Below are 26,886 nucleotides of genomic sequence, written 5' to 3' on the forward strand. Positions count from 1 at the left end.
AAACATGCAGAAAACTTAAACCTGAAATCTTCCAACAAAGGAAACAAATTCCTATTTTTCAACCAACTTCACCCATGAGTGTGGGAGACCGTTTTCACAGGAGCACAGACTATGCGCCTTGCTCCTGCAAAGATAACCAGCTCAGGTCTTGCAGCAGTCCGAACTGAATATGAAACTCTCATGCAAAAATAAAATCCTGATAACTAATCAAGCTATTACTTTTACAGGCTGGGAAGCAGGAGAGGAGTTTCTATCTCAAATACTGGGAGGCACTTAAATACAGCAGTAATGCCAGTGGGGGTATATGTTGGATCAGTGCCATTTTAGCAGTTCTGTCCATCTGCTCTGTGTGCCCTTGATGAAACTGCAGCTGTATGATCCACCACCAGTAAGCCAGGCAATTTACAAACTCAAATATCCCTCCCATAGGGAAAAGCTGGGTCAAGGGGCTAAGGGTTGTGAAGTAGCAGTGTCTGAACTAGTCAAACTCTAGAACCCACAGTGTAAGTGCAGGTTCAAATGAAGTCAAAACGAGTTTGCAGCTCTCTTCCACCAGTTCTTTTTTTTTTTTTGTCTTAAAATATTTTTTTTTAAATTGTGCTGTGTAATAGAATTTCTTGGCAGGGATTAGAACAGGCTGTAAACCCTACATTTCAGCCTACTGCAGTTTGTGTAATTCTGAGAATTTAGTAAATGAAACTGAATATTCACTTATGCTTTGACATAACTTTGGGGGGGAAAGTAATAATACTAAATGATGGTGGCTCTCTTTGTGCTACTGTTTTTTCTTTGTCATCAGCCAGCTGCAAAATAGCAGACGTACTTGATGCTATTCAATGGCACAGCAGGAATGGGGCTTAGTGCCAAAGTAATTATACTCTGTTTAGACTTGAGCCACCTGATGTACTGCATATGGGCTTATATACTGTAATGCAAATCCCGTGTGTGTGTGTGTTACACAGGCTTGGAACCCAGTGTACAACGATTTGAAAAATGCTTTTTAAACAAAACCCATGCTGTCTGTCCTTGCTCACTTTCAAAATGTGAGGCATGAGCCAACAGGATAATGCCAAATGTCCATAGTAAATATTCTACACACTGACTCACTGCTATCAAGGACAAAAGTGACAGACATGGCTGGGGAAAGTGAAAATAAAAACCTTTGGTTTCACAGGATGTTAATGTCCCTCACCATGCTCATCAACAGGTTAAAATATCTACCTTAGCAATGGTTCTCCTAAGCCTATTTTTGGCTGAACTGAGGTTTATCTCAACAGGATGTCTAGTATCAGAAATATCTTGTGTTTCTAGATATCCCATTTTCAGTATTTTTCTAAAAAAATCATCTAACCAAGAGATCTACCAATAACACACTTCTGTTTTGAGGACAGCTTGAGCAGCACAGATGTTAACTACTGAACATCTGTATCCCTCCTCTTATCCTGAAGAATGCCAAAGTGTTTGGTTGCAAATCAAAAAGAAACAATGACTACAAATTAGAGGGCAACTTCTGTCTAGCAGATGAACAAGAATTATGATTTAAGAGTCTATATCATGCTTGTAAAATACACAACCCTTTTCAAGATTTTAGAACTTAACACTCCGTTGTGTTTGGTCAGTGAATTCTGTATTGTTTTCTAATTTGCTTTTATAATTATGTATTTAAGTACTGCACAGTTCCATATTTGTTGTACATATGGAATCTCTGTATTACTTAAGTACTAATTACAGATTTACAGAATGTGGTATGTAACATCACATTATACAACTGTGGGTTCCTGATTTCCACACCTAAGCTGCATGAAAATCTCAGCCTTCAAAGTTCAGCTACTTCTTGTTTTAAATCGACTTGCCAACTACAGAGAAGAATTGGGAATCAAAATTAATCATTGCTATTATACTAAAAATGAGTTTGGCCCTTTGCTTTTAAAACTATATATTTTTGACTACCAAGAAATAGCAGTATGGATTTATAATCTTCCTATTTTTTGGTTATAATTATGACTACAAAAACACTTGCAATGAAGTATAAATTTCAGTAACGGAAACTGTGTGGTACTGCCATGAAATTGATAATCTCTTTGAGTGTCCCTTATAAATTCATGGAAACTAGCTGTTCAGTAACAGCGGGTGAGAAGGCACAGTTGATCAGTGGCGGCTGCTGCTGCTCTCACCAGGGACAACAGTAAGGCATTTACAGTTTTTTGTATTCCATACCACTGCAGATTCCTTTAAGGCATATCCTGCTGCCTTCCCAAATATAGTTTGCATCACAAAGCCCTTTTTGTCTTCTGTCGCGATCCAGTTTAGTATTTAACCTTTAGTAACTTTAAAGTTCAGCACTGAGCCTTCAAAAGAGCACATGCCTACCAAGGTCCAGCTTATATCAAAAGGATGATTGATCTCACTTGTCCCACACAGGAAAATATGCAAGTCATGCAAATGTAGCCAGGAGGATCACAGCTTGAGCTCTGATGCAGAAGATGATCGGAAAATTGGCCGCTTGTTGTCTGACTCAAAGTATTCTACGCTCACTGCCCGGGTGAAAGGTGGCGATGGTGTTCGCATCTACAAAAGGAACCGCATGATCATCACTAATCCTATTGTGTCTCGGAAAGATCCAACGTTTGACACGATAACTTATGAGTGGGCTCCACCAGGACTGACCCAGAAGCTGGTAAGGATTTGCCAGTTGAGTAATATGTTCTGCATTGCGTAACAAAGGCCCTATTGGAAACATTACCATTAAAAAGTATTAGAACCTATGGTTTCTCTTGGAGTTAAAGTTCATGCCATGGTTAGTGTAGTGCAAAAACCACACAAGTGCAGAAATAACTTCAGTGGGTTCAGGCTGCAACAATAGTGGTGGCTTCTGTAGGTTGATGTATTTGTTTTTGGATTTTGGGGAATGTATACGGGGGTTAGGTTCACTTACATTAATGTTTCCCCTAGAAATGTATTTTAAGAATGGAAAGTCTACCTCATTCATCCAGTTAATGCCCAGTAAAAACATTGGAGCGGACAACCTATCTCTGTTGTACATCTGGTTATACTAAATCTGTGTGTTCCACATAAGTGTTTTTTAAGCTTAAAAAACCAGACTAATGTTTCTCAGCTTTCTTCAGAATGGTCATAAGGAAGATGGCATGTTTCAGTTTGTTTCAAAGCTAAACAATCGGGATGCTAATCTTTCATGAATAGATGCCTTGGGTGCTTGCTGTGTTGGTCTGACTCGCCTGCAAATCTAACTGTAAGGCCTACTGAAATTCTGGTATACTTATATGAAGGTGGTTTAATGTGACAGGAGTCTGGGTTTTTTCAACCAACCTTTAAACTGTACTTGACTCCATTTTTCAAAAACAAGACCACTATATTAAAGCTGTAAGGACCAATGCAGCATCTACATCGGATGCTGTATTTGCAAATTTCCTGTATGAGTCTCGTTAAAAAATGAGCCATGGTCTCAACAGTAGATGTGAAATCTCCATTTAAACAGCAGTTTATTTTTTCTTGACCCTTTGAGGCCAACAATAGTGTGGGCTTAATTTGAGGTACAGTATCTCTCTTCATTAACCAGAAGCAGTCCGTGGTCATTTCCTGACATGTAAATCACAAACTGGTCTTAAATCTTTCTAGGATGAAGTATTACTTCCTCTTTAATGCTCTGTTGTATAGGCCTCTGGATTTGCTTTCCTAAGCTATTTCTGCACAGAGCCAAACTATAACAGCCATTGTAAAAATGGTGTTTGCTTTGTGATTTAAGCTGTAATAGCTTTTGTAGCTTGCTTTAGGACTTAAAGTAAGACACTGATGTAAGTGATAACTGGCTAATAATAAGAACTATGCATGCAAGTTTCACATTTTTGCCACTTACAAATATGCAGAACGACAAGTTAATACCGTCCCTTAAAGGCAGACTTCAAAGTTGGGGAAGATGCTTATTTATAGTACCAACAGAACACTAGACAGCAGACAGATAAGAAAGACCAGGTCCCTGCCCTAAAATCTACAGATTCAGGCCCCACGACCATAAGAAACACTTGCTCAGAATAAATTCGTTTGCTTACTCATGTGAATAATCCTACTGAACGCAATGCTTTTGCTTGTGTAAAGACTAGCGCTCAATACTGCCAACCCAGGCCCATGACAATAAATGACTTGCATCTGTTAACAGTTTGCCTCTCTAACTATTGTTGCTCTTCCAGTTGTTTGCAGAGGGGCAAGTACAATCATCCCCCGTTCAACGGAAATCAGCTCTCTCTCCCAGAATGGTCAAGCGCCAGATACTACTCTCACAGAAAAGCTTTCTCCTCCTTTCTGTCTTGTCCTGAATCTGTTGGACCCAGAAGTCTTGTCAGAACAGGATTTTTTTTCATAGAATTCCAGTATCTCCTACTTCCAGCTGGCTTGGAATAGTGAGGAAACTAGGTGTCTCAATTACATCGGTGCTTCCAGTCTCTGGAAGCAAGTGCTGATGCATGAAAATAGGGGTAGTGAGCTGCAGGAGTTACATGAGGGACAAGTTAAGGAGTTTGGCTAAGAGAGGCATCGCTTATACTGGCAAATATCCTGCAGGGGCTCTGCATGACCTTCTAATGTTACAGGGCAGAGCGACTGACATAATACTTATGTTTAAAAGTTCATTGTCACTCAAAAGGAATGAGGATGGGATTGTCTGAGCACCTGTTTTAGAAATACAAGAGCAAATAAAATCTTAATCATCCATAGATTCTGTCAGCTCAAAAGCAGGTACAGAGACTAGAATTTACAATAGACTAACAATTGTCTGGAATACAAAAATGTTTATAACGTACTAAATGTTTCAGGGTTCAGATTAAAAATAGGGTGAAATCCTGGCCTCATCAGGTAAGTCTACACTGAATAAGACCCATATCATGACTCTGGCTGGCCCAAGTCAGCTGACTCGGGCTTGGGCTGCGGCCTGTACTATTGCTATGTAGAAGTTTTTGGGCCTGGGCTGGAGCCTGAGCTCTGAGATCCCATGAGGTGGGAGGGTCTCAGAATCTGGGGTCCAGAACGAGCCAAACGTCTACACAGCAATATTACAGTTCTACAGCCTGAGCGTGAGTCCGCTTACCAGCCCAGCTGCAGATATTTAATTGCTGTGTGGACATTCCCATTATAGCCACTGAGAGTTTCACTGTTGAGTTGAGCAGGATTTCACCCATTTTGTACAGCAGATTGTTTGTTTAAAACTTGCTTGTGGGAAACCAGACACTTTCAGCTTCACTTACATATATAGCTAGCAACTAAACTAGGTTGCTGTTGTGTCCACGCACAGAGTGTGCGCTATATTGTAATATTTGCCCTAAGCTCTTAAGGATGCTAAGTAGCACACTCAGGATATGTACTGTGAATTGAGATCCATACATACATGAGGGCGATTTGAAATATGGGACTTGGCATAAATTCACGGCAGGTAAGAAGGAGCATAACCTAGTTAGTGACTGGTCAGTCAGCATCCAGTAGTATCCAGATCATTGCTGCTTATTAAAGTGTCTTGTGTGCTTCAGTTCTTCTAAAAAATGTTTACTCTAGCTGGTCCTTTATTAGCTTGAAATCTTTGCGCATGGGCTTTATTTATATGGAACTGAAATGTTTGATATCCACTATACATAAACATATCTTTGTGTATTCTGAGGCACAAAGGCCATCCATCCATAAATATCATGGTCTGCTTTTTAGCAAACATAACTATTTCAACAATTATGAAGCTATTTATTTAATATTTGCTTTCTCTGAGAACCAACTATTGCTGAGCTCTTCAGGCTTACATGACAAATGTTTGCCATGTTAGCAAGTGCCATCTTCCTCTTACCCCCTTCTTGTCTAAAAGGCAAAGGGAGTATAAAGAGAAATATCTGGACACAGGTGTCACTGAAACAAACTGCGAGAAATTGGATGGTTGGACTGTAACTTATTTTTCCTTAAGCGTCCTAAGTCAGTAGCTAGGAGCCCCACTGTTATCTGGTGTCCAGTTGTATTTATTGCATAGGGAAACCACTGAAATGAGCCTTATCACATCGGCACTGAAGCTGAGACATTTCTTACAGCTAAATACAGTCTAGACCAAATCAGCTGCTTAACTCAAAAACAAAATTAAGTTTTGAGTATTTGAGCCAAAAGGGGGTTCTTCACCATCCGAATGGGTAGCTGGATTTTAAAGAAAACAAATCAGATCACACATTCTTTTCTATGCCCACTATTTGGACTTGGTATATAATGCAATTATGGAACAAATGAAAACATTTTAAAAATATTTTGGAAGTAAACTAACCAATAGAAGGACTTTTAGGGGAATTTGAGTGCTCAGATAACTTTGAGCTATGTGCTCTGGTATTTAAACATCCTATTTACACACACACACACACACACACACTTCTGAGGGGTCTTTTCCTCTTCAAATTTAAGCTAGGATGATTTTTAGGCTGCTCTAAAAATTCTCTTCTATGCTCCAAAGAAGGATTTAGAAGTAAAGGTAAAGTTGCAGGATTCATCAAATCAGGGAGGCATACATGGTATTTATTTCTTAACTAAACTGTCTTCCCTGTTCGGGGGAAAAACAGACAGGTTATTGTTCACTAGAATTGTGCAACTATGTAATCACATTTTTTCAATGAAAACTAGAGCAGTGTGTTGTAATAGGAGGCCAAGAATCCATCTTATTTGACTGTCTGGCTATTTAATCAAGCAGCTACTACTGGTGGTGTGGGGGGGGAGGTTATTTTTATTTTTTTTCTTAAAGAACAAATACAGCTGGAATGTATGTTTAACCAGTGTTTGTCTTTCAGAGTCCCAGGGGAGATAGGAAGCTTGTTGGGGGATCCAGAGAACAATAATGGCAGTTATCCAAAGTAACATGATTTTTTTTTTTTTAAAGCACACTGCCCAGTTTAGATTTACCAGAAATCCAATTTTCACCATGATGAAGGCTGGCTATTGAATAGTGCTGCTTGGACTAGACAGCACTGTGGGAGGGTTTATTTTCTATTCATGGAATTAAAATTATTCATTCAATTTAGATCTTTACTTAACTCTTAATTCATAGCCATATTGCCCTTTTATGGTTCTGAATCTACCACATGCCTACTGGTAATCATGTGTCTATACCAAATGCAGTGTATATACTGTTCAGAGAGAACATTTGGAGAGCCTCCTGGTGGTTGGGCAAGTTGCCTGGCCTTAAAGTTCAGACTGACTAAAGAGCTGTAAATTAGATTCTTACAGACATAGCAGACTAGGGTGTTCAATGGGGATCTCTTTTCTTCCCTCCTCCTCACACCCCAAAAAAGATTCTGAACCCTTTGATAATTTCCAACATGATTTTGATTTGTTAGACATTTTTGTTGTAAAGTTACATTTCCAGTAAACACAAATGTTCATTAACTTTGAACATTGATAAAAGTTTTGGTTAAATTGATAAACATGGCATTTTCATGAAAAATTCTGAACATCAACAGTTTTTGTGAAAAGCTTGAAAAGGGCCTTTTGGGTCAGAAAAACCTCTAATCAACCAGCAGTAGTGACCTTTTCCCCTTCTGAATAGAAAGTGGAAATTAGGGATTTTTCTTAATGTTGTCCTGAAGTGGCTGGCTCAAGACCAGAAGGCAGTAGTTCAGTGCTTGTTTTCAATGAGCTGGGTCTGTGTAAGTAATTAAGTGGGTATCCAAAATCCCAGTGGAAAATTAAGAGAACAGTTTGCAAACTATCAGAATAAAATAGTCGGGGTGAAAAGTGAAAATGTTTTTGTCCTAAATTATCCAAGTGAAGGTAACCTAATAAAACATTTGACTATACATTATAGTAGCAAAAGAAGAAGCTCATTCTTATTACCAAAAAAGAACGGGAGTACTGGTGGCACCTTAGAGACTAACAAATTTATTAGAGCCTAAGCTTTTGTGGGCTACAGCCCACTTCGCTGGATGTATAGAATGGAACATATAGTAAGAAGATAGATTATATATACACACAGAGAAGGGAGAAGTTGCCATACAAACTGTAAGAGGCTAATTAAGATGAGCTATTATCAGCAGGAGAAAAAAACTTTTGTAGTGATGATGATCAGGATGGCCCATTTAGACAGTTCACAAGAAGGTGTGAGGATACTTAATGTAGGGAAATAGATTCAATATGTGTAACGACCCAGCCATTCCCAGTCTCTATCCAAACCCAGGTTAATGGTATCTAGTTTGCATATTAATTCAAGCTCAACAGTTTCTCCTTGGAGTCTGTTTTTGAAGCTTTTTGTTACTAAATTGCCACCCTTAAATCTTTTACTGAGTGGCCAGAGAGGTTGAAGTGTTCTCCTACCGGTTTTTGAATGTTAGGATTCCTGATGTCAGATTTGTGTCCATTTATTCTTTTGCGTAGAGACTGTCTGGTTTGGCCAATGTACATGGCAGAGGGGCATTGCTGGCACATGGTGGCATATATCACATTGGTAGATGTGCTGGTGAACTCTTGTTACCACTGAATCCAGTCTTCACTGACTGGTTGGACTTCTCTGTCCTGTTCTGCAGTCACTTAAGCATTTCCTTCATCTGGAAGGGGGAGAGTACACTGTATCTGGCCCTGTCTTAAAGATGGCCAAGCTGACCAATACCTTTCTGAGGCTTAGAAAGGCTTATGAATTTTGCTGTTTTTCATTTTCTTTGCTAACACATTACATTATTTTAAAAAAAATCTGGCACTGGAATAAGATGCCTTTGATAGGTATGTTGACATTTATATTGGTCTCATGGCTCTGCTATAGGAGTACATTAGTCCTGCCAAATTCTTATTAAAGCCTTTTATTGAGGTGTGCCGGGTTTTGTCTTTTGTGCTGCAGCTGAACTAGGTCAGCAGATTTTGAGCTGTCTAGTCTGTTATCTTTAATATTCTTGGATAAACTGCCTTGACTCTTTTCCCACTCAATAAATGCTTATGGTAGTATAATCTCACATATTTATTTCATTTCTTGTGGAAGCTATGTCTGTGTGATGCATTTGATTGTGCTTAAAGTAGCTGCAGCGTTTCTGTAGCTTGCTTTAGATTTATGACAGATACATATGCATAAAGGTTGGGCCAGTATTGTTTTCCTTGTGTGGTCTTCTGTGGAAACCCGGAGCCTCAACATGATCTTGAGTTTAGTACCAACAGCTGTCTTTAGGACACTTCTTTGGTGGGGTTGTAAATTATCAGGAGCAAAAATCAACACTTTTAAGACCTCTTTCCATTCACAAGGTAAATAGACAGTTTGTCTAAACACCACTGTTTGCAACCACATTTATTTACACTGCCAAAAATGTGGGGTGAAAACCTGGTCTTTGGGGAACTGAATGGGCATTTAACCATTGACTGATTTCTGTGGGGCCAGGATTTCTCCCATTAGTCTCCTTTTCTAGTTGAGCTCTGAAATCAGATGGAAATTTCATGGTATTTCTGAAATATCTTTTTGCTAAAGATAGTTGAGGAGTGAATTTACATTAAGGTGTGTGTTTTTTGTTTGTGTTTTTTTTAACAACTCTCTTATTGGCTGTTTAATGTTTGCTACTCTATGTAAACAACTTCTCTACCCACTTAAGACATACACTAAACAGTTAATAGTCTTTCATTCCATTACTGTTCTATTTGTAAATGCTGACAAAGTAAGATGCAAATCTAATGCAGCTGGATGCTGGTCTTAAAAGTGAATGTCAGGCAGCCAACTGGCTGCCTACTAGCTCTTCACACTAAAGTAGGAAAAAGGTCTCCAATGGGAAACTCCCTTTCCTTTAAGATCTATGCCAGAAATTACTTAAGTGTACAGAAAACATCCTCCTGCAAATGTTAATTCAGCATGGGACAAGACTTGTCATAGGACCAAAAAAGCTATGAATTCAATGGCCAACTGGCTACCAAGGGAATCTTCCATCAGATTAACTTTATTCAGAGAGCTGTTTCCTAATTGCCCTCTTGCAAATTCTCTCTTCACAGTAATGAGGTATGAAGCTGCTGACCACCATCCATATATGACAAAATCAGTAGTGCAGTAATGTTGGTGGCCATCTATTTCAAAGCTGTCAGTTCAGTAGTCACTGAACTTCTTATTGGCATATAGGTTTATCTAGCGGAGGGGAGGGGGCGTATGCCCCACTTCCCTCCCCCGCCCCCGATTTGTTGCTTGGCTTATACTGAGTGTGCTCGCACAGACTGAACGTGCTCAGTAACACTGTTGAAGCCAGCTGCCCTCACTCTGCCCTGGCCCCCCCCCCACACACACACACACACACACACATTGGGAGGCATGGGTAGTCCTCTGGGTTTTCCCTTTAAACAATGGATAAAATGTATGTGTGCAATTCTTGAGGTTTATAAGCTGTAGTTTTTGGTTATACAATGCTATAGACTTGCCTCTGACTCTCTCTCTCTCTCTCTCAGTTGTAATGACTGGCAGCCACCTGGCTGTTGGCAGCCACCTGGCTGTTGGCAGCCACTTTGTACAATCACTCAGCAATAGGACGGAAGTCTCCTGATGTACTCTGTTCTTGTTGTAGCCTTTTACCTGAAAGTGCTCCGGCGGGCATATTTTAACCTAGAACATTTAGGGGCTACTGTACTCGGGTAAGAAGCAACCATTATTCAAAAAAAATCTAGACGTGCCAGCTTTCCACAAGATGGGAGAACACCTGGGTTCAATGATGTCTTCAAGGAATTCATTTTCTTGTTAGTAAACACTGTCTTTTTAAATCTAAAAGGCTTGTCTCTTCAGGAAGACACTGGCTGCAAATAGATGTAAGCCTCTTGACAAATTCTTAGCGTGGTGGGGGTAGAAAACTGGCTTTTCTGGGTGTTTTTTTTTCTCTGTCAATGCTTAACAAGCCATTGGATGCTGAGTGAAAAGGGCATGGACATGGAACCTGGAATTTTGGTGTCATTCTAATTTATGCTGCCTTTCACTAACACTGCTAAATAAGGTCCTGATGCAACTCCCAGTTAAGTAATCTGGAGCTGGATGGGGACCATAAGTGGGTAGCTGCTTTCTGTACTAGCTGAGGCTTTCAATAGTAGCCCTTCAAGGAGCATACTGTAGTGATATGATGGGGCCTTGGTGAAAGGGTGGCGGGGCCTGAATCAGAGGAATGATTTGTCATCCTAACCAGATGTGGATGGGATAAAGCTCTTCTGGCCAACAATTCCTTTTTTCAATATCTTGGAACAGCTGAGATCCCAAAAGCCACTGTCAATGCAAATGATATGAATAAAACTATAAAGACATGCCACATATCAACCCTGCTATACCTGCTAGATGCTTCCCTTCATTTTAGAAGGGGAAAATTGACTGACTCTAATACAATACACATTACTACTCTAGCTGGCTTAGTATTAAATACTGATGCAGTTATGCACAAAGATGTATGAACTAGTCTTCTAGTTGTCTAGACATAATTGAGCTGATCACACACTTCAAACTTCTTCTAATAGCTCATCTGAAGCTAAAGAATAAGGGATGACTCTGAACTTGAGTGAATTTTTATTTTTTAGTTACTAGATACGCTTGTTAGGCAAACAGCTTTTTGAAAAAAATCTCTCCTGGCAATCAAAAACGTTGATTAGAATGGCTTGTTTATGTAGACTAGAACTCTTACTTCTTTTTTTCTTTTTGGTTTTTTTTAATGCTAGGAAGGGACTTCTGAAGGAAGTCTATTAAAATAGAAGATGTGTTGGCTCAGATAATTACACAGGCTTACCCAGGCCTATTAGAGTTGGACAGGCTATTTAGATGACTGTGAGAGCCATGTATATTGGGATGGACACAAGAATGTGGCTAGGCCACCAGACTGCTACACAGAAGACCTGTATTGAAGGTCTAGCACTGCCATTGACCAGCCTGGTGACCTTGGGTAACTTGGCTTTTTACAAATGGGGATCATAATTTTGTAAAGTGCTTTGATTCCTACAGATGAAATGCATTCTATAAGCACTAGATATAATACTATATATGATAGTATTTTCATTCTTGGTCACACGGAGAATGTGTGAGTTGAGCTAAAATATCAGGTTGGCTGATCTCTCTAGGTATTTATAGAGCTGGTTGGGAAAAACAAGAAGGAAAAACAAACATTTGACACTTTCCTGTCTCTCATCCAAATTTTATTTGAAAATTTGAAAAATTTTGACTAGCTCTTCCTTCAAAACTCAAACTTAGCTTCCAGAAGTTCAGCCTACCTTTTTATTTTTGTCTGAACATGTTCATCTTAACTGTAAAATTATTAAGCATACACACAGAGCTAGTACTTCTCTGTAGGAACCACTTTGAGAATATTGATTTTCTTCCTTCTCCCTACATCAGGCTATACAGTACATGGAACTGATTCCAAAGGATATGCAACCAGTCGCTGGCACGGAAGGGGCATCCTATCGTCGTAGGCAGTTAATGAGGCAGCTCCCTATTTATGACCAGGACTCTTCCCACTGCCATGACCTTGCTGAAAGTGAGATAAAGCTTATGGAAGATTTTGTAAAGAAATATAAAAGTGATGCTCTAGGAGTTGGTGAAGTTGCACTTCCTGGCCAAGGTGGCAGTGCCAAGGAGGAAGGGGAGCAACACCACAAAAATGCAGCTGCAAGTAAACCACCTGTTTCAGCCAACGGAGCCCTGAGTGATGCACCAATGGGAGTGGAGTATGTAAGTATCCTTACTTCTGTGAAGTTCTTGTGGATGCAGACATTACTGCAGGCTGAGTTCCCATTGCCCACACAACTTTCAAAAGCATTCAATGTTGGCCCAACCCTGCTCTCATTGAAAGTAGTGTTCGGAAACATTATCCCACTAGGAGGGTGGTGAAGCACTGGATGGGTTACCTAGGGAGGTGGTGGAACCTCCATCGTTAGAGATTTTTAAGGCCCAGCGTGATAAAGCCCTGGCTGGGATGATTTAGTTGGTGTGGGTCCTGCTTTGAGCGGGGGTTGGACTAGGTGATCTCCTGAGGGCTCGTCTAACCCTAATCTTCTATGATTCTGAGTGTTCACCCAACATTGATCACATCTTAAAAATCTCTCCCTAAGTCAAAAGCTGACTACCTAAATTTACACACGTGGAAAAAAGCAGCCTTGTTTTCATTACCTGCAGCTCCTATTAACTTCAGTGGGAGTTATGGGTTCTCAGCCCTTTAAAAATTAGACAATCTGTCTCAAGTTGGGCATGAGAAAATGAAGCGCACACACAGTTGGTGGCTTTATTTTACTACACCCATAAATTATTGAATAATTCATTTGGGTCTTCAACCCAAATAAAAGTAAAAATAACTTAAATAATAGCAGCAGCATTATATTTGAACATAATGCTTTGAACACGTAATGGTGGAGGCGCTCTGCAATGAAGTTACAAGAGCAGTTATTTTTAGATAAATCATAAACCTATGAAATATTAATACATCTGGAACCCATCATCCATAGATGTGCACAGCTGGGATTGAAAAATGCATTTCCGAAAGTATCCAGATTCTTCACCAGTCTGTTGTGCTTGGAGAATATAAATCTAATGTAACGTAAAGTTTAAAAGGGGTCTGAGGTGGTCAGCATGATCATTCCAAGAAACGCTTGTCATAAAATATATTCATTGAGCTGGAAACTTATTTCATGCTGACGCTTGCAAAAGTAACTTCAATGATGGATTGATTTTTAAAGCTGAAAAACTAACGTGTGAATTTTTAAGGCAATATTTTCTTGTAATTATTATACTGGGATTGTAGCATGTCAAAAGTGCGGTCACTTTTCAGTCTATATCAAGTAAAGACCTCTTATTAACTTTCTCATTGTCCATGTCGACTAGTATGTAACTAGTCTGGGAATATACCTAAAGCTGTGTGAAGAATCACAAACTAAAAAATTTAGTATCCGGAAAAGGAAGGCTTCCATTAACTAATTTATAAAAGCCATCTTGGCACAAAGGGCTTATTTAGACTGGAAGTTTGTCCTTCCAAGCAAATACATAACTGTGGTGTTATTCTTTTAAGAACTTAAAGCTTTATTTTTGTTCAGGCACCAGCTGAAAACTGAAATTGTTTCGAAAATAGCACCAATGTCTCCCTTGTAATTAAGGTATCACATAGCTGAACTTTGAGGCAGTGCTGTAAAATTCCACAGCAGGCTTTGCCATACCAAAGAGTAATTGCACATTTCCCAGTCTAACAAGGGCATCCATTTTAGTATGACTTGATGCAGCACTTAACACAGCTGAACTGGCCTGAGTGGCTAGGATCTCAAAAGCTGAATGTGTTAAAGTCCTAAATTAATACTGGCTTTCCTAGAACTGCACAGGAATGAATCCTGAAAAACTAATTCTATGACAGAAAAACAAACAACGGGGTCTGATTCTCTAGCCTTTCTGTAATCACTGCTGTGAAAACTGGTAGCATTTTTACATCCACTTCATGCAAGTGTAAACAGGCAAGAAAAGTAGTATTAGGCCAGACAGAGATCAGGGCTGGCTCAGCCAATGCTGAGATTCCTGCAATGCTAATGTGACTCTTACTCTTCATTCTCCAGTGCCACATGATGTGCTAAACAAGCTGCTCCATGATAAGAGCTATGTGGTGACATTAACTTGTTTCCTGGTTCTCTGTCACTGCCTTTGTTAGAGCATATCATAGATTCCTCCCTCCTCCTGTCCACACCAACTCACATTTCCCCTTACTCTCAACACTGAAACATGCACACCAAGTACTGGGCGCACACTTTATTTTTCTTGCCTCTAAAAGTAGCATGGATGAAGGAAGAAGGCTGTGGGCTAAGGGTGTAATTCTGAACTTTGATTCAATGGCTTTATACCACAAGATTCTCATACTCCAGTGATGTTACACCTGTAAAAGAGCTAAGAATTGGGTCCTGAAATTTGAGAATTAGGGGGCAAGGCAAGCCTGTGGCTTTGTGGGGGTCCATCTTAAATGCTAAGATGGGATGGCAGCTATAGAATATCAGGGTTGGAAGGGACCTCAGGATGTCATCTAGTCCAACCCCCTGCTCAAAGCAGGACCAAGCCCCAGTTTTTGCCCCAGATCCCTAAATGGCCCCCTAAAGGATTGAACTCACAACCCTGGGTTTAGCAGCCAATGTTCAAACCACTGAGCTATCCCTCCCCCCTATGAAGTGGGCTGCAATTCAAATCCTGTCCAATTTGTCCAAGCTAAGATGTGTATTGGTATTTTATTCCTCGAAGAGCCAGGCCAAGAGTACAGCAAATGGTATTCTAATACAGCATTTACCTTTCAATTAGTGAGAGGCCAAAACTATAGGGGAGATCTGAACAAAATAGAGTATACAGAAAAAGATGAATGTGAGAATTAATTTAAAGTTGCTTTAATGCAGGCTGAGAATGAAGTAAAAGGGATGTAAAGATACTTAGAGCAATCTTTTATTTGTCATGTAGACCGTTATCGCTTTAGATCCGAGTATTGCTATTATCTAATGCCACCATCTTCTGTGCACCTCCCAAAATCCTAAAGTGTAAGCCTGAATATTGCAACATCTTCACTACATGGAATGATTTATTTTTGTCTGTGGGATCTCGCTTCTACCCTCCCTACCACTGCTTCTCCTAGGAGGCTTCAATCAAATCGTTAAGCAATCTCCATGCCATCTGAAGCTGGCCTCAGAGAAGGAGTGTTTCATCTGTGGTCTTGGGATTTACCAGGACAGTAAGCTATACTTGTCAGTTTTCTGACACCCAAGATAAGAGGTAGAAGATATGAAAGCCAAGGTGGAGGGAGACAGCCAGTCTTGGGATCTACCAGGGTTACAGAACGTGACCTGGTAGGGTGTACTGTTGACGTTTTTTTCTCAGAATTCATTTCTGCAACATTTTGCTTGTTTTCTGTACCGAGGGTACAGACTCAGGTGTATCCAAAGGAAAGGTTTGCATGAATCCCAGCAGCTGATTTTTCACCCTGGCCTAATTCAAACAGACTTTGCTGTCAAGGAGATCAGATTGAAGTACAGAACTAAAACCTTGTGCAGGATGCTCGCAGCTTTGCATTGTGACAACAGTAACTACATGGGACCATTCCAGTTCATTTCTCTGTGCAGTATTTGGTCTCCCCTTGACAAATCCCTTCCTATTAATTGCACGCATCAATTGGCGAATACCTCCCTAATACCAGTCTTGAAATGGCTGTTGCACGCTCAGGCAGCTGTTTCCTATTGGAATCAAAGTGTATAAAGCAAAACTTATTGGATCCATGGAATTCTCTCCCTAAGGAAGGGAGCTGATCTCAAACCACTGTGGCTGCACTTTTTTCTGCCATGGGGGAGGAGTTCCGTAGCTATAACAGGACCATGCTCTGACTTGATATCTCCTGTTAGCCAAACTAGTTTTCTGTCAGGTAGAAAACAGACTATTTCTGACCCACCCAGTCTCAAGAAGTGTTCCAACCAGCATGTTGGAATCCATCAAAATTAGCCACGGTTCCAAATAGTTTGAGGCCAGCAGCAGTCTAATAAATATTCAGTGGCAGCACAGACATATTCAAAAAGGAAGAAGTAGCTTCAACTGTGGAAACTTCAGTTGTAAAAGAGCTTTGAGAATGACTGGCTCTTTTGAGAGATCAAATTTTGAAACCATTCAATTTGGAGGAAGGGGGTAGCATTCAGTTACCCCAGGTGGTAGTCCGCAAATGAAGTATTCACTCATCCCCAGAGAAATTGAGCTGTAAGATAAGAGTGCCTTATTATGATCCCTACAAAAATGTGCAAAAGAATTTCATTTACCACAAGGAAGAAAAAGTGGAAATATTACTGTTTGCCCATTCATTTAAAGGAACCTCCCACGTATTTTCAGATTATATGACAATGTTTAGATTATCTAGATCTTTGGAAGTAAAGTCAAATGTTATGCAGCTTAAATTTTTTTGTTTAAATTATATAATTGCACAAGCTACAAACCTGGAACACAGTCAAACCACATGCGTCCTGCCCCTCTGCCCACACCCCTTCTCCAACCACAGGACTCTCTCAGATTGTCAGAGATCCCAGAAACTGTCACTCTATACACACTGTTGGGGAAAAGCTTTCTGTCTTTCCTCTCTCTCCTGGTGCAAACACCAACATAATGGCTGTTTGCTCTAAACATGAGTTGGAGTCTTGAATTTTAATTCTTAACCTCTGATCATCCATGACTCTTGCCACACTAAACTCTGTGAAATAGAGAGTTACTCAATGAAACAATTAATCAGGCAGAGCAATTTAAAGCACAACACATGTGAGACAAAGTTGCTTAAGCATTACATCTTGGTTTGATGAAACTTTAACAGTACTTCAAAGACTGCTCATAGAAAATTACACCTGCTAAGACATGCTGATTTTTGTTGTTGTTGTTTGGTGTTCTGAGTTACAAGATGTCATGTAAATGTAAAATCAAAACTGATCAACTCTGTAGATGATATGCAGATCGGGGGAGTGGTAAATAATGAAGAGGACAAGTCACTGATACACAGCAATCCAGATTGTTCTTGTGCCCAGTTTACCAGTCTGTTTCACTAGGGCCAAGTTTTAGGTCAGGCCCTTAAGAACAAAGACTGTAGGTTGCATTTAGCTCTAATTTATCAAAGAGAAGATTAAGGAGGGACTTGATCAGTCTATAAGTACCTACATGAGGAACAGAAATTTGATAATAGAGGGCTCCTCAATCTAGCAGACAAAGATATAACACTACCCCATGGCTAGAAGCTGAAGCTAGACTAATTCAGACTGGAAACAAGTGCAATCTTTAACAGTGAGTAACTTTATTATTGGAACAACTTATCAAGAACTGTGGGGGGATTCTCCATCACTGGAAAGTTTCTAGAAGACCTGCTGTAGTTAAAGCACGAATTAATTCAGGCAAGTCCTATGGCCCAACTATGTGGATGTCAGACTAGATGATTACAATGATACCTTGCAGCCTGTGAAATAATGAGAAAAATCTGATTAATTTTTAACGTCAGAAGGTTATGGGGCCAGATCTTTAGTTGATGGGAAATTCATGTAGCTCCATTGACTTCAGAGGAGCTGTGTCAATTTATCCCAGCTGAATCACTGGCCCTCAGTTCTCATCCTGGGGTAGCAAATATTTAATGCTTTTCATTGGACAACTTTGCAGCACTGCCTGCATTGGCTCCTTAAGTCTGGTTTTACTTTTTACTACTTAATCATTTCTTCCTTCAAAAGAAAAATATCACAGCGACTTGCTCCTTTCCTCAGCTCTTCCAACTACTCTTGCTGAGAGTAAGAGGGGGGAAAACAACTTAAGCCTAAATTATGCAGCTAAAGGAATACCTAAATTGGACATATTTGTACAAGAATTCACACTTGTTCTGCTGCTAGGCCACTGATGGTTTAAAAACAAGAGCTCTTAATCCTCCTACTGCAGGACATAAGCTGATTATCTGGCTGATCCTGAGACCAAAACGTGTTCCCCTCTTGGTATATTATTGAACAATTAGCAGCATTCTTGTCTAATTACTGCTTCCCCTGGAATATCTAAATTCCTCTGTGTTGGAGACAAGATGGACTATTTTAGGCTAGATGGATTATTGTACTAGTCCACCATGGCAGTTCTGTCAGTACTTATCAACTGCATAAATAAGAATACAAGATCCAAAACAAGCCATAAATCAGGAATTCCTTTTAAAAAAGTCACTAAAATATGCAAAATTCTTAGTCATGACTATGCCTTGTATTTACAGCAGGTTTGATTGCCATGACTTGCAGAAGGAGTCCGCCTCTCTGCTCCCCACACAGTCAATAATCTATTCTTTATTCTAGTGCTGCGAGATCTGCAAACAGGTGGTGCCTACGGACTGCCCTGTGGTGTATGTGGACAGAGCAGGCTACAATCACCAGTGGCACCCAGCCTGTTTCGTGTGCTACAAGTGTTCTGAACCTCTAGTTGACCTGATCTACTTCTGGAAGAACGGTGCTGTTTGGTGTGGCCGCCATTACTGTGAGAGCATAAGGCCACGCTGTGCAGCTTGTGATGAGGTAGGGCTGATTCCCTGCTGCAATTCTGCTATGCCTAGGCAGACAGGCTTTCTGGGACCTTGTGCAAAGAGACCTGTAGGGCCTATTCCTCTTCTGTTCCTCCATCTCTGTATGCCCAGGAACCTCTCTTATAGCTGCATCCTGCTTTTGTGGGGTTTCCTTCCTCCCATGCTTTGTGTGTGAGTTGGGGGTGGGGGGGGGGAGTGTGCATACACATACACCCCTGTTTGAGGCTCTGTGGACCTGGTGATCTTCCTTCATGAATCCATAGACTCAAATGCCATATGTGGAAGGTAGTTAAAGAACTTGTTCTCTGATGCTTCCCACTGGCTCTAGAAATGTCAAGGACAGGAAATCTGGCTGGTGAGTTGGGGATATGCAGTGTAGGGCTACTTAAAGAGTGAGGTCTCCGTGCAGTTAGATAGCAGTAAGGGTTATGAATTGGAATGGGCTTTATATGCTGTTGCTTTCATTGAAACCGGCACTTGTGGTTTAAATGCCTTTTTAATTTTTTTCAGAGAGTCTAAGGAGCCAGTATTTCAATCAGGATTAGATTTAAGAGGAGGTTCAAGGTATAGGGCTGGGTTTCAGGTATGGAATCGGCAGTGCAGAAAATGTTGTTGAGCTGGTTGTGTTATATTTCTTGCCAACAAAGGCATCATCTTGAAAGTTTCTATCATCTCATGCCAAAATCTCCTCACAAGGGCAACCATTCTGGTTTTAATATGAGCAAAATCTCACAAGAAAGAGGTAATATTTCTCCTCTGGTTTTTAGATCTGACCTAGAACCAAAATCACTGGATAGACTCAGACTCTGATCCAGAGATTTAGTCTCAAATTTGAAGAGGTTCAGGTCTGAGATCCTAGTTTAGGGCTATTTAACTATTAAGAAGCTTTGTCAAAGAATAGCAAACTGCTGTTGTCACTGTTGAATGTGGTCTGTCTTTAAAAGGTCCTGGAAAATGGTCTCATTGAAATGTAGTCCAGTATGTTGAAGGTAGACTATGTAATTGTTTTCTCATGGGAGCCTATATCTATTTATGGACTTGTCTACACTTACCGGAGGATCAATGCATAGGCGGTTGATTTAGCAGGTCTAGTGAAGACCCGCTAAATCGACCACCGATCGCTCTCCTGTCAACTACTGTACTCCACCGGATCGAGAAGAGTAAGGAGAGTCGACCCATCGACAATGCGTAGTGTGGACCCCACGGTAAGCAGATCTAAGTTACGTTGACTTGAGTTACTCTATTAACGTAACTCAAATTGCATAGCTTAGATCGACTTTCATGCACAGTGTAGACAAGGCTAATCTCATGAAGAGATACAAGCGGTGAGAAGCTTTTTAGAGAGGTTCTGATACAGTTGTGAGAGTTATCTAAAAACAGCTTAAAATATGTTGAAGCCACCAGTATTGGTATTAAAGTATTGCAGGGGGAAAGTCCTGCGTTGAGGCATGGTAGAGAGCTGACCTCATTCCCTATTAGCAATAATAAATATGAGTAATCAGCTCACTTTGTGATCATCCAGACTATTTTGAGGAAGGGGGCAGGCTTATTTACTAACTCCACTGGCGCAAATCTAGTATAACGTCATTGTAATCAGTGTGTAATGGAGCTGAATTTTTTCCCATTTATTTGCATTTAAAATATGTGGGATTTTTATTTTTTCAAAGCAACATGTAAATATGGTCTGCGGCTTTGGTTTCACCATCAAGAATGATCCCATGCTCTTTGCTTATGAGTTCTCCTAAGAACAGCTTCCATATCTAAAGGAGACAAGTAAATGTGTTCGTTTGTTTTTGTGCTCCAACTTGGCAAACACCCTTTTTCTTTGCTCACCTAATGAAGGGTGATGGTTTGTCTGCACGAGGAAAAACTATGCCAATAAACAGATGTATTTGTCTACTTCCACAGATAATATTCTCGGAGGACTACCAGCAAGCTGAAGGGCTGACCTGGCACAAGAAACACTTTACCTGCCTGGAGTGTGAGATGCTGCTGACTGGCAAATCCTTCAGCCTGGATAAAGCCAAGCTTCTGTGTACAACCTGCAGTAAAACCAAACATCCATAAACACCCCATAGCTTGAGAATCCAAAGTCTGCTCTCATAGATCAAGTTAGAATTGGTGGAAATTTGACAAATGTGGAAAAGGGATAGACAGGGTGGGGGAGAATCACTTCATGTTTCACTCAAACTAGAGTCTGCCGGTTCACTGCCAGGCAACTAGAACCCCACCCTCCTTAAATTAAAGGAAAATAACCCTTTGGGGAAACAAAAAGAAAATTCACATGCCAGGGGACAGGAAGGAGATCTCTGGTCTCTTTCCTGGGAAAGAATTGCACTAAAGCACTGGTATAAGTAGTTTCTGGGAGATCAAATCCACTAGGTTAAACCTTGTGATTAGCATGTGACTAATCTGAACCCAACAAATCCAGAAACATGCAGACTTTTGGTTCAATTGTAAGATCTTGCTGCATCCTTTTTATAATGACACATTTCAAAAGCCCTTTTGGGACATGCTAAACCTCTGGTCAATAACTAGTTTTATGGTGTTATTGTTCAATGTATTCATAGAAAACTAGCAATTTGTACTAAATCAGTAGCTTCAAAGAAATAGATTAATCCAATAATTATGTTGTGGGCAGGAAATTGTATACATTGTAGAAACAAGCAGGCTTTTCCTCGTTGGTGTATAATGCCCCACTTTTTCACTGTAATTTGGCATATTAATTGCCTGCAAGAATTTGGTTGCAGGTAGGTTATTGGAGTCCTCCTCTGAGCCAGGTATATCTAGGCTGATGGCAGATTGGAATAATGAGGGCAATTGACTAATCCCACTATTTAATTGGAATTTTGGTATGATTAAAATTTCCTGGAAATTCTTAGACTTGTAGCCCCAAGGCTACAGGCTTTAACCTCATACTCTCCTCTCATCCCCTTTATAGTTAGTGAATTTCTGGGGAGAGGCATTGTATTAATGTGAGTAGTAATGGGATGGCTTCAAAAGTGGAATTTATTTGGATTTTTATACCATTGGTTTTTAGCCTGGAAGTCTCACAGAAACCAGCTTTCTCATCAGAACGGTCTTGATTCTTGCTGTGCCTGATGTTTTAGGATAACATTTAATGCTCCCACCCAAGAAACTGAAAAAGGATTCTTAACATCCAGACCTTCCCAATCCTATTATCAATTCCCTACACCCATCTGATTCTGGTAATAGACAAAAAAGCATCCAAATGGGAATAAGCCTGGTTTTCTATATTTTTATACCCAAATTACTCACTAAAGAGAACTGGAATATACCGGTAACTTTGCAACAATATTTCCATGCTAGATATGTACTATGCTTGGAATTGCTGGCTAATCGTTCTTTGAACTATAGAAAATGTCTTTCTTTCAGACGGACTAGGTATAATTGCATGCTGAGTGTATGAACAATTTCTGTAATATTACTAGAAAATGAAAGTGTGGTAAATTTGAACATGCAACAAACGTATTGAAAGCTGGATGCGCAAATCAGGTTCCCAGTTCTTCACACCTTATTACAGGCACAACTGCTATGTAATGCACACCCATGCTGTGTGACTGTATATTATACATGTTCCGAGTGAAACCTAAGTTTACTCAAACCCACCTTCACGCATGCAAAGGAGAACATCTGCCAATCTATATGTCTATTTCTGGGAATAGGGGTGAGAACGGATAAATCCACATATGGAGGTCTGTAAAAACATAGTGGGGACTCTTACGTTGCACATAATGAGGGCTCTGTTTTGAATGCCACTGACTTAGATGACATATTTATAAGTGGTGTTCCTGGGCATGCTTGGACATTTAAAAGTAAAACCCTACCTCCGGGACTGATGTAGTAGCATCAAAAGTTCTGAAGTGATGCTGATGGTAATAGGCATGGGAACAGTGAAAATGAATCCTTTGTGGAGTAGCTACAGTATGCATATTTCGGGGTTGCCTGTGGCCATTTTGTCAATCTGACTCATCTCTGATTCAGTTACTTCAGTGAACTCAGTAGGATCTTATAAATCACCTTAAAATGTGTTGACTCCAAGTTACAGTAGGAATTGTTAAGCTCACTTTTAATAGCTTTGGATACAAGTAGTCAATGATTGTCAAAAGTTAGCAATGTGTGGATGGAAATAAAAACCAATGGCTTTGTTTTACAGCACCCTTCTAGATGTCCTTTATAGTATCCTGAATTATTGCTGTCCAACGTAAATAAAACAATGTACTTCTGTACCTTTAAAAGATTAAGAAGGGTAAAAAGTGCACACAGCATGCAATTGGTGGTGAAAAGAGCCTGAATCATATAGAGAATACTCTTTCAATAAAGAAATTAGCAGCATTTATTGACAGGTATTCACTTTCCATTTGTGCACAAAGCATGCTATGTTCTAGCCCTATCACTTCATAAGAGGTAAATATGAAAAAAGAACGTGAGTTGAAGAAACCTACAAATCACATATAATGAGTCAATAAAACATTGAGTTATTTTTAAATATAACAAAAATCACTCTCTTGCAGTGAATACAGTACATCTTTGGTCTACCCCCTACAGAGTTATTGATTTCTTATTTTGCTTAAAGTAAACTGGCTGCTTAGTCCTTGCTTTTGTGTCTGTCTCAAAGCATGTATACTGCAATAGGAGTCTAAAAGCCAAAGCCAAAGATATTCAGGATAAGCTCAGATTTCATCTAAAAAGTCTCAGCTACTGCAGTTTGTAAAGAGATACGTAAGGTAATCATTTTTCTTTTTTAAAAAACAGGCTCAGGTCAGAGTGAACATGAGGTGGAACAAATTGTTCTTCTTTTGTTAGTTCAAAAGAATTTGCATGGTGGCAATATGTATAAATGTCAGAGCCAATGAATGCAGAACACTGTTGCCTTCAAATCAGAGGACTTTAGAATCTTAATGAAACTATGGGCAGAAACCATCTTTTCAGATATGTTGCTGGCAGTAATTCCATTTTCTTTCGTGCACAGTTTGTCCTGCTTGGGGCCGGACTGACCTTGCTTACACTGGTTTTGTACCTGTGCAGCTTCACAGATTTCTGGCATGATTTTTCCATTGTGCCACAGTCCCTTTGAACCAGCACTAAGAGGCAGTGAACTTGGGGGATCCAGCCACTTGACAGTCCTATGTGGCATAAAACCAGTCCAATGATTCTAGGTAACACCTCTGCCCACCCTCACCCCTCCACAGCTTCTGGCATCTCCGGGTGTGACCTTGCAGCGGGCAGGGTTGGGAGTAGGGGGAGCATAGCTACAGCACAACTTCACTCTGTCTGTCTGTCCCTGGATGCCAGAATGACATTTGGAGCTATATGCAGCCAGGCCATAAGTGTCCCTGGTGGGTGTGAAGGGCTGAATCAGCCCCCAAACTAGGGGGACATACCTAGGGGGCATAAAGCATGATGGAGAATTTGGCTCTGAAATAGCTATTCCTAATTTAAACTGGTATAGCAGACCAGATTTGGGCATGAAATTAGCTAGTGAAAGAAGCTTTCTATTTTCTGTATTAATAATCTACCCAGCTTTTCTGTAAGAATCTGGTCCTACAGATCCTTGATATGTGAGTAGTCCAGCATAAGTAGTCCTAATGAATGAGACCATTCCCATAAGGAAGGGTTGGCAGAATCAGGTTCTTAATTTCCATTCTGAAACTTTGTTGTTATGGGCCAAAAATATTTTGTATATATGGGTGTAAGTCTGGTATAATTCAGTTAACTATGGATTTTCATCTGTACGATTAAAAGCAGAATTTGGCATAGTGTTTGAATTACTGGAATAAAATGATAGGTTTAACTCTTCCAGAACTTAAACTTATTTGTTTTAAAAAATAATAATTGAATAAACTCCTGTTTTGACCATTCTCAACACCATTTTGTCTGTTCTTTTGTTACCCCCAAAAAAAGACCTTGTTCTTTCTCTCAAAGTAGTGCTGTTGTGAGTCAAGCCAATTAAAGCCCAGGGTTGTGAGTTCGATCCTTGAGGGGGCCATTTAGGGATCTGGGGCAAAAATTGGGGATTGGTCCTGCTTTGAGCAGGGGGTTGGACTAGATGACATCCTGAGGTCCCTTCCAACCCTGATATTCTATGATTCTAAATCCTGTTTTGCTTTATTTAATCTCTCCAGCTGAAATAGTAATTAAACTGTTTGTTTGCTCTTCAGTGTACTGTGGGCATAAGGTTCTGATTATGTAGAAGGTGTCATAATGATGATGTCTTCCACATATGTGTATCCTTATGAATAAAGATCATAGGCCATGGATTATAATACAATTATTTTAACATACAATACCAACTGTATAAACTTGTATGTAGCCTGTGCCTCCATCAGTGGGTGAGACAAGATGGGTGAGGTCCTATCTTTTTTATTGGACCATCTTCTGTTGGTGAAAGAGAGAAGCTTTCAAGCTTCCACAGAGCTCTTTTTCAGATCCATTTGCCATTAGTGGTGGATAAACTATTATTGCATTAAACAATAACCAACTGATTTGATCACTCAGGATTGCTAAATGCTAACATAGCATGTTCTAGTTTGGATTTTTCTCTAATGATAGCAGCAGGTAAAATCGTAACAAGCCTTTGCCTCTGAAGTTCCAACTTCAGATTTGTACACACCTCCCTGAACCCTAAAGAATTGGCTACCGCCCTCTTTCTTAGCCTCTGAGGCATTCGTACCAGTGTATAAAGCCACTCTTCTCAAAGCTTCTGTGATGTGGATTGCTTGCAAAAGGTCCCAGCAACTACTTACTCAGTGTGTGCTACCTGTGAGCTGTGCCCTGTGATAGTTGCCTTGGTCACATGGTCTTCTCACTTTCATTGGAGTGATTGCAAACAGAGGGCTTTTAACGCATAGCTTCCAGTGGGAATTAGGGTTGCTAACCCTACCGGATTGGCCGGGAGTCTTCCAGAATTGGCCTCAATCTCCTGATGACTATTAAAAGCAATCCGGGTGATTTTTATAGGTCAAAAATCCGGTCAGCGGCACAGCAGGGCTAAGGCAGGCTCCCTGCCTGCCCTGGTTTCATGCAGCTCCCGGAGGCGGCCGGCATGTCCAGCTCCTGGGTGCAGGGGTGGCCAGGAGGGGTCTCCTCGTGCTGCCCCTGTGCCCCATCCTGAGCACCAACTCTGTAGCTCCCATTGGCTGGGAACTGCGGCTAGTGAGAGATGTAGGGGCAGTGCCCGCAGGTGGGGGCGCGCACGGAGCCACCTGGCTGCCCCTGGGCCTAGGAGTCGGATATCTGGTCATTTCTGGGAGCCGCCTGAGGTAAGCGCCACCCAGAGCCTGCACTCCTCACCCCCTCCTGCACCCCAATCCCCTGCCCCAGCCCTGAGCCCCCTCCTGCTTCCAAACTCCCAGAGCCCATACTCCCTCTCCTGCACCCCAATCCCCTGCCCCAGGCTCAGCCTGGAGCCCCGTCCCACACTCCAAACCCCTTGGCCCCAGCCTAGAGCCTGCACGCCCTCCCACATCCCAAACTCCTGCCCCAACTCAGTGAAAGGGAGTGAGGATGGGGGAGAGCGAGCAACAGGGGGAGTGGGGACGGAGTCAGTGGGGGGAGGGGCCTCGAAGAAGGGGCAGGACAGGGGTGTGGCCTCAGGGAATGGGGAGGGCAAGGGTGTTTGGGTTTGTGCGATTAGACAGTTGGCAACCCTAGTGGGAACCCTGGCACAGATCCATATCTGCACAAGTATCCATGCTTTCCTCCACCATTCCTAGGAACAAAATGGCACTCATGTTTGCACGGGATGGGAGGGATAGCTCAGTGGTCTGAGCGCTGGCCTGCTTAAACCAAGGGTTGTGAGCTCAATCCTTGAGGGAGCCATGTAGGGATCTGGGGCAAAAATTGGGGCTTTGAGCAGGGG

The 26,886-nt window shown here is 40.9% G+C and overlaps 1 protein-coding gene across 1 annotated transcript in view; it reads left to right on the forward strand.

The window, feature by feature from the left end:
* Positions 1-24,891, forward strand: part of LMCD1 (LIM and cysteine rich domains 1) — a 64,761-nt gene extending 39,870 nt beyond the window's left edge. Inside the window, exons 3-6 of the mRNA XM_084634005.1 lie at positions 2,422-2,677; positions 12,332-12,667; positions 18,781-18,996; positions 20,913-24,891. Of these exons, the coding sequence (XP_084490131.1) occupies positions 2,422-2,677; positions 12,332-12,667; positions 18,781-18,996; positions 20,913-21,071 (967 nt within the window). The 3' untranslated portion in view covers positions 21,072-24,891. The remainder of the gene's footprint in view (positions 1-2,421; positions 2,678-12,331; positions 12,668-18,780; positions 18,997-20,912) is intronic.
* Positions 24,892-26,886: the final 1,995 nt, after the last annotated feature.

Source organism: Lepidochelys olivacea (assembly GCF_965140295.1).
Source record: "Lepidochelys olivacea isolate rLepOli2 genome assembly, chromosome: 7".
In the NCBI taxonomy this organism is placed as follows: Eukaryota; Metazoa; Chordata; order Testudines; family Cheloniidae; genus Lepidochelys; species Lepidochelys olivacea.